This window comes from Myotis brandtii, unplaced genomic scaffold (assembly GCF_000412655.1).
Source record: "Myotis brandtii unplaced genomic scaffold, ASM41265v1 scaffold1384, whole genome shotgun sequence".
Taxonomy (NCBI): Eukaryota; Metazoa; Chordata; class Mammalia; order Chiroptera; family Vespertilionidae; genus Myotis; species Myotis brandtii.
The window spans coordinates 286,495-295,706 of NW_005354938.1; the positions used below are offsets into that span (position 1 = coordinate 286,495).

Consider the following 9,212-nt stretch of genomic DNA (forward strand, 5'->3'; position numbering starts at 1 on the left):
GCTCCTCTGAGTCTGTGTGCTCTTCTCTTTCCTTCTAGTTGTAGAATTTCCACTCAGCCAGCCTTCCTGTGGTTCTGGATGATGACCGTTCTGTCTTTTAGGTTTTTTTTTGAAATTGTTGTCGGAGGCAGCAATTTCCGGCATTTACCTATGCCGCCATCTTCCTTAAAAAGTCTTAATTTTTAGCAAAGCTATTTTTCTTTATAAGCAAGAGGCCTAGATTTTTAAATAAGCAGCAAGTTCCATACTACAGCAGCACACAGATAACTCCCAGAGCAATTCATTGACCTGACAATAGGAAATAATGACATATTATCAGAATCCACGTGGACAGTATCACTTTGTCAAGAAGCATTAGGCTTCCTTTTTAAGTAAGATTTTACTTTGCTATTTCTAGAGAGATTGAGAGCATTCTATATCAATAAAATGCAAACATGCTTTTTTATTCATTTGACATGATCACACCTACATGCTGAAAAGAAAGCAAAGAGATTGGGGGCAGGGCTCAGATTCATAAGTTTTTTTTATATTCACAATTCTACTTTAAGGCATCATGTGGCATTATTAAATAAAGTAAGAGTTACTTGAACACAAGCACTGTGATACTATGACAGTCAATCTGATAACTGAGAAGCCTACTAAGTGAATAATGGGCAGGTGATGTGTACAGCATGATGCACTGGAGAAAGGGCTGATTTATGTCCCATGTGGGGTGGAGCAGGGACATAAATTAAACTACTCAGAACGGTGCACAATTTAAAACTTATGAAATGTTTATTTCAGGAACTTTTCATTTAATATGTTCAGACCTTAGTTGACCTCAGGTAACTGAAACCACAGAAAACAAAATTGTGGATAAGGGGGGACTATTGTAAATGTTTACATAAAAAGACAAGAAAGGTTCCAAGTCAGCAATCTAACTTTATAACACCAACAACAAAAAAACAGGCTAAACCCAAAGCTAGGAGAGGAAGGCAATAATAAAGATTGGAGCAGAGATAAAATAGAGAAAATCAATGAAACTAAAAGTTGATTCTTTGAGATCAACAAAATTGACAAACTGTTAGGTAGATGGACTATAAAAAAAGAGAAAAGGTTCAAATTACTAAAATCAGAAATAGAAGTAGGGACATTACTACAGATTCTACAGAAATAAAAAAGGCGTTGTAGGAGAATACTGTGGACAATTGTATGCCAACAAATTGAATAACAGATGAAATGAACATACCTAGAAACAAAATCTACAATGATAAAAAAAAAGGGGAAGAAATAGAAAATATTAATAGATACATAACTACTACTAAGGAGATTGAATTAGTAATTTAAAAAAGCTGTCTACAGATCCAGTACAGTCCATATAAAAATTCCAAATAGAAGAACCCATTCTAAAATCCATATGGAATCTCAAAATATCCCAAATAGCCAAATAATCTTAAAAAAAGAAGAAAACTGGTGAACCCAGTTTTTTATTTCAAAACTTACTACAAAGCTACAGTAATCAAAGCAATGATATTGACTAAAGCAGACATATAGACCAGTGGAATAGAGAATCCAGAAATTAACTCACATATAGGGTCAGATGATTTTTGACAAGGATGCCAAGACCATTCATTGGGGCAAGGACAGTCTTTTCAAGAAATGGTGCTGGGAAAACTGGATATCCACAAGCAAAAGAATGAAGTTGAACCCTTACTTAACACCTTATTCAAAAATTGCTTCAAAATGGGTCAGTGACCTAAACATAAGAACTAAAACAATAATAGGACTTCACGACATTTATTTAGCTTCATGACATTGGATTTAGCAGTGACTTCTTGGGTCTGGCATCAAAGGCACAGATAAAAGAAAAAAAATAGACAAATTGGACTTCATTGAAATTTTAAAATTTTGTGAATCAAATGACACTATCCACAGTAAAAGACAACCCTCAAAATAGAAGAAAATATTAGTAAATGATATATCTAAATCACTAATAAGAATATATAGAGGACTCCTAAAACTCAACAACAAAAATTAGAAAACCTGATTCAAAAATGGGCAAAGGACATGAATAGACATCTCTCCAAAGAAGATAAACAAATGGTCAATTAGTCATGAAAAAAAGCAGAGAATAGGTGTTTGAAAGGATATGGGGAAATTGGAACCCTGGTGCACTATTGGTAGGAATATAAAATGGTACTGCTATTGTGGAAAACTATATGGAAGTTCTTCAAAAAATTAAACAGAATTACGGGATGATTCATCAATTTCACTTTTGGGTATATTCCTAAAAGAATTGAAAGCAGCATCTCAAAGAGATATTTGTACACTTATGTCATAACAGCATTACTCCCAATGGTTTAAATGTGGAAACAAGTGTCCATGGACAGATCAATGGACAAGCAGAATATGGTATATACATACAATGTATTATTATTCAGCCTTAAGAAGGAAGGACATTCTTCAATATATTACAACATGGATGAACTTTGAGCACATTATTGTCACAAAAAGACAAATCCTCTATGATTCCACTTATACATGGTATTTAGAGTAGTCAGAATCATACAGAAAGAATATGGTGGATGCTGGGGGGATAGGAAAATTGGTGAGTTATTGTTTAGTGGGTACAGAATTTCAGGTTTTACAAGATGAAGAGTTATGGGAATGGTTGGTAGTATTAACAACAGTGTGAATGTATTTAGTAACACTGAACTGTGCACTTAAAAATATTTAACATGGTAAGTTTTATGTTGTGTATTTTACCACATAAAATTTAATAAATATATTGCAGGTTTATCTCAGTTTATGTGTATTATGTTCATCTGTTCTTCATGTTACCACCAAATTTATCTTTCTAAAACACTGCTTTATTTTTTATCATTTCTGTGCTCAAATTTCCATTGGCCTCTAGTGTCCGGCCTCTGTCCATCTTTCTATCCTTACCTCCCATTGTTAAAATCATCCTACATTAACTAAACTAATTACTTAACTTTCTCCCAGCTCTATCTGCAACCTTTTGATTCTGGACAGACTTGTAATTCCTACCTTTAATACTATTTTTTCCCCTTTTCAATGGCTTACTTAAATTTGAACTCCCCTAGGAAATGTTCTCTGAATGTCCCACTTGCAGTGGGTTCACTTCTAAAGACCTATAGCATCTATTGATGAAACAATTCATTTAACAGTTGGCGCTGGTGGATATTTGTTTTTGTGCACTTGTCTTATTGCCACAAATATCTCTAACTTAATGGATTCAGAACTATATCTTACAATTATTTGTAAATACCCACTTGACTTAATAACAGGAATTGATTTATTGACATTTTATGGATAATAAGAAGTAAAGATGCTCTTCACGTGAATTTCAGACCTCTATCTGTCAAATTCTAGAGCATTGGGCAGTGTTTCTTCAGAAGGTACTCTTGGTATTCAGGCTGAGTACTAGCCCTTGTTAAATTTTTTAGAGTAATTAAATGTGGTACTAGTAAATTGTCTGTAAGGTGACTTTGTATGTATTTTCAGGCAATAAAATAGTTTTGAGAAATGTGGAATCTTAATTTTTTTTTTTTACTCTAGTATGTCAGAAATAAGTTTTTGTATTTGAACAAAATAATCTTTTGTTCATGTGCTGGGATTAAATAAAGTTAGTTGTAGAAATGGCTTGCTAGTTCTGTGTCAAACTGTGTCAGTGTTGTAATGCTTATACCAGTTTTGGTTTTAAGTTAGAGGAGTTCAGATGGACTTGAAGTTAGCAATTCTAAATTACTTTACTATGGTACTGAATTTTCTCTGTTTGGAAGTCAAGTTTTAATGTGTTGTTGTTTTTTTTCTTTTAACAGTTGATTGTTAGCACAAAGGTTTGTTTCTATTAGTGTCGTGTGTGTGTGTGTGTGTGTGTGTGTGTGTGTGTGTGTGTACGTGTACATGCATATGCCTTCTGTAGGGTTATGATTAGAATACTGAAGTGTTAAATTTTTTCTTCTGAACCCAAAAAAGATAAATGCTCATATATATTACTAGAGGCCCAATGCACAAAATTTGTGCAAGGGGCTCGGCCCTCGCAGCCCCAGCTTTGTCTGTAAGGTTGTCCGGACAGTCGTTCCACAGTTCGGCTGATTTGCATATTATGCTTTTATTATTATAGATTAGCTACAACTGTGCCAGGCCCCATTTTAAGTGCTTCTCATGTTTTATTTTTTCAACAGCTCATATGTACTCATTAAGACTCACTTTTCAGGCAAGAAACAGGCAGGTTAAATGCACCTAAGACCACACTGACAGTTAAGTGGCAGAGACAGGATTTGAACACATTCTGGCTCCTGAGCATACATGATTCACAGTAACTGTCCTCTGAAACATTTTCAATATTACCATACTAGACCACCAGCCAACTTTCTGAAAGTCAGTAGTGACCCACTTATTATACTCGATCTCATAGCATTCAGTTTTATGTGCAGAATGACATATATCCATGTCCTATTGCAAAACTGCTACATAAACTGTTAGGTGACATGTTTACTCTACTTACTGTTATCTAGAAGTTACTAGAGTAATCACATCTCCAAAAACATTTTAAAACTATATCCCTTCCCAAGCCTCAGTTAATATTAATCTACTTATTATGAGACCAATGTTTCTGACCTTTTCCCCCTCTAAGACCTAGGAATTATAATTTTATGTTCCTCAGGCATGAAACAGCTCGGGCCACTAACACAGGCATCAAGCGAGGATGAACTAAGGACTATATATCTGCTTTGCCCCTGATTGATATAAGAGCAACACCACCAATCAGGTGTCTCCTTGCCCACTGCCAAGGGGTTGAAGTATTAAATCCACTGCTCTTAATAACCTATAGAGAACATTCTAATAACTTTTATGCCCCCTGTCAAAAACACCTAGAAAAATGGGTATTATTTCAAGAAATTTAATGGGGAATGTGTTAATTACATGCACAAAACTAAATAGTTTATTAGACTTTTAACCTATTACTTGGAGTAGTATTCATTTTAAGTAGTACTTTTTAAAATAAGCTATTGTTTTTGGAGAATCTTATTAGAATGTAAGTTGCTCAGTGGTAGGAATTTTATCTTATACTGTGTATTGTTAATATCAAACTAATATCTTACATCATGCTTCAGTAAGTATTACTAGAGGGTAAGATGCCTATTTTTCTGGCTTTTAGAAAGTCTGTTTTTATGGTGAGAGAATGATTTTACTTTGATTTGATTTGATTTGATTTGTTTTCTTTTTACAGCCCCATTGACAAACCTTCAGATTCTCTCAGTATAGGGAATGGTGATAATTCCCAGCAGGTAAGATTTTGATATTGTATCCTTCCATATATCTGTTCTGCCCCCTAAAACAGGGCATTCTGTGTAAGTGAATTTCTAGATAGTGAAAAATACTTTAAATTTTAAATAATTTAAAAACACTTTTAGTGGACAGCCTTGCTAAATGTATTATAATTAGCCTTCTTTTTTCTCTACAGAATCTATAGAGCATAATTTAACCCTTTCATAATGTGTTCAGAATTATCATTATGAACACGTTATTATACTGTGTCCTTAGAATCTGCTATTATTGGTCTTCTTGACTCTACATGAAATGGTCCCAGACTATGCCTTCTACATTCTTGATTTTAAGCATTGTTTCTATGACATATGCTCCCTTGTCCCTTGCTGTCAACTTTATTTTCTATTTCTCTCATGTACTTGCTCCAGAATTTTTCCCTTCCTCTAAATGACTGAAATTTGAAATGATAAACCAAATAAATTCAGAGTTGCCTCATAGTGAAACTGAATGAGGTCCTGATCTTTAGAGCATGCTTTGTATCATCTTGTCTAGTTGCTAGTATTTCACTGGTTAGGTTTCTTTTCTTTCTTTCTTTCTTTTTTTATTGCTTTTAGAGATGACGGGAGAGGGAGAGATAGAAACATCAATGATGAGAGAGAATCATTGATCGGCTGCCTCCTGCATACCCCACACTGGGGATCGAACCCACAACCCGGGCATGTGCCCTGACCAGGAATCAAACCGTGACCTCCAGTTTCATAGGTCAGTGCTCAATCACTGAGCCACACCAGCTGGGCACTGGTTAAGTTTCTGTACACTTTCTTACATTGGTAAAAATAAAATGTAGTTCTAATCTCTTCCATAGTGTTTGTGAGAAACGTAGAGATCTGAAATACACTGCTTTTCCAAAATTTTTGCCTACAATTCCATAAAAGAATTTGAATATCTGTATGTCCTCTTGTGTATTTTAGGTTAACATTTAAGATTTGTTTAATAATAAGTTTTAAAAATTACAAAGGAAATATTGATACTTTAATTTGATCAAAGCAACTTATGTAAGTATAGATTTTGATAAAAATTAGTTATAAAACAAAATTATATTGGAAATTCATCTCTTATTGAGATAGATAGGGACATTTTAAAATTAGTTTTATGTACCTGTCATGCATATTACCTTTCGGTTTAAGTTTCAGCAGCAATCCAGTCATGTTTTCATTTTTCTAAATGTTAAGTGCTAAGATATCTTGTTCGTATAAATGAGAGATGGAACAAACAGTATTATATCATTATCACTCAATTTTTTTTAACTCCTGAGTTGAATACCTAAAAATCATATAAAGATTTATCATAAAAATTATTTTTAATGATGTATTTGGAAATAACTTGATTAGATCTTCTAATCTTTGTTCAAAACTTAGTGCATTGGGAATCACCTAGTTTGCAAAAGAATCCAGTCATTAGAGTCCGTCACTTTCTCATCACCAACCTGAATATTTCTAATAAATTTTGGTTTGATTCCCAGAAAGTTTTTAGTTAGAGAAAATATTTAGTTAGGTCCCAGAGAGTGAAAAATATTCTTTTCTATGTAAAGTGAGAGAAGTTAGGTTGTAAAACGAGAGGAGACTGGTTTAGTCTTTTCAGGAGGGTCAGTTTTAGAGAAGACTGTTTATATATGTTGATGGATTTTTTTTGAAAATATGTGCTCTCATAAAAGAAGTTAAGTACCCAAGTTTGAAGATGACTATTCTAATACCTTTTGTTGCAAGTCATTTTAATCGTGGCTTATTAAAATGTATAAACTTATATTAATTATTCTTTTCTTTTCCTATTTCATTTAGATATCTAACAGTGATACACCTTCACCGCCACCTGGTTTATCAAAATCTAACCCAGTCATCCCCATCAGTTCATCCAATCACAGTGCACGCTCTCCTTTTGAAGGGGCAGTAACTGAGTCACAGTCGTTATTCTCAGATAACTTTCGCCATCCCAACCCTATTCCAAGTGGGCTTCCTCCTTTCCCCAGCTCCCCACAGACATCTAGTGACTGGCCTACAGCACCAGAGCCACAGAGCCTCTTCACATCAGGTATATAACAGCTCCACTGTATATTAATAATTATACTCAGACTACAATGAGACCCTGGTTTGATGGGTTTTTATCCTTTTTCTCTCCATTTCCTTTTTCATAAAAATGTACACATTAAAAAATATAAACTGCATGGAATTGGATGGTTAGATAAGTTGTTTTATGACCTGGAACTTAGTTCTATGTTAACAGAGAGATTTCTCCAGAAATCAAAGGTTAGATCATTTTTTCCAATTGTAAAACACATCTTCCTCTAGACCAGCGGTTCTCAACCTGTAGGTCGCGACCCCTTTGGGGGTTGAACGGCCCTTTCACAGGGGTCGCCTAAGACCATCGGAAAACATATATAATTACATATTGTTTTTGTGATTAATCACTATGCTTTAATTATGTTCAATTTGTAACAATGAAATTGGGGGTCACCACAACATGAGGAACTGTATTAAAGGGTCACGGCATTAGGAAGGTTGAGAACCACTGCTCTAGACAGTATTAAGGGCTTACATTTTATTTTCTTTTAATTCTTTTCTTTTTTATTAATCCTCACCCAAAAATACTTTTCCATTGAGAGAGAGAGAGAAACATCGATGTGAGAGAGACACGTTGATTGGTTGCCTCCTACATGCACCCCGACCAGGGCGGGGGTCAAACCTGCAACTGAGGTATGTGCCCTTGACCGGAATTGAACCCCAGACCCTTAAGTCCACCGGCTGACGCTCTGTCCACTGAACCAGATCGGCTAGAGCAGGGCTTAAATTTTAAACCAGATTTGTGTTTGTATAGTTAAATTTAAGATTCCCCCCACCTCCAGCTGACAAGACATATGTTGATTTATATTAAAATTTACATATTTTTTGAAAAAAAATAAAATTTATATTTTGGCATTTTTGAGCCATTTTCATTTTTATTTATTATAAGTTCTCTTATTAATGTGAATAGCATCTATTCTCAATGGAACAGACAAATTATACTTTGTCTTTAATAAAAACATTTTAAAATGTAAACTTTACTAATAAATTCTGTTATATTTGTTATTACTTTATTTCATTTAAATGACTTATTTTGTTTTTTTGTTGTGTGTGTATTTTAAAATATATTTTTATTGATTTCAGAGAGAGGGAGAGGGAGAGAGTGATAGAAACATCAATGATGAGAGAGAATCTTCGATTGGCCATTTCCTGCATGCCCCCCCACTACTGGGGACTGATCCACAACTGCAACCCGGGAATGTGCCCTGACCAGGAATCGAACTGTGACCTCCTGGTTCATGGGTCGATGCTCAACCACTGAGCAACACCAGCCACACTGGGTTTTGATTATGAATGTCTGAATATAATTTGGGTTTCAAGTACTTTTTCTCTCATTAGCACAATCAGTCTCTATCATTCAGAGGTTTTTGTTGTTGTTGTTTTGAGTTTATTTGGTTAGTCCTCACCTGAGAATTTTTTTCCCCGTTGATTCTTTTTAAGAGAGTGGAAGGGAGCAGGAAAGACACAGAGAAACAACAGAGTGAGAGACACATTGATTGGTTGCCTCCTGCACGTACCACTACCAGAGCCAGAGATCGAGCCTGCAACCCAGGTGCCCTTGACCAGAATCGAACCTGCGACCCCTCAATCTGCAGGCCAACACTCTAACCACTGAGCAAAACCAGCTAGGACAATTCTGAGTTTTTGATGTTAGTAACTTAAGAATGAAATTATTGCACGGTCAGTGTAGGTCAGTGGTTGAGCATTGAACTATGAATCGAGTTTACAGTTCGATTCCCAGTCAGGACACATGCCCGGGTTGCAGGCTCGATCCTCAGTGTGGGTATGCAGGAGGCAGCTGATCAATGATTCTTTCTCATT

At 35.1% G+C, this 9,212-nt stretch overlaps 1 protein-coding gene across 12 annotated transcripts in view; it reads left to right on the forward strand.

Moving 5' to 3' along the window:
* The window catches only part of CNOT4 (CCR4-NOT transcription complex, subunit 4), a 151,352-nt gene that overhangs the window by 110,606 nt on the left and 31,534 nt on the right, over nucleotides 1-9,212 (forward strand). For all 12 annotated transcript variants that reach the window (XM_005860689.2, XM_005860691.2, XM_005860690.2 and 9 more), the window contains exons 8-9: nucleotides 5,237-5,294; nucleotides 7,113-7,362. In XM_005860689.2, coding sequence (XP_005860751.1) covers nucleotides 5,237-5,294; nucleotides 7,113-7,362 — 308 coding nt within the window. The remainder of the gene's footprint in view (nucleotides 1-5,236; nucleotides 5,295-7,112; nucleotides 7,363-9,212) is intronic.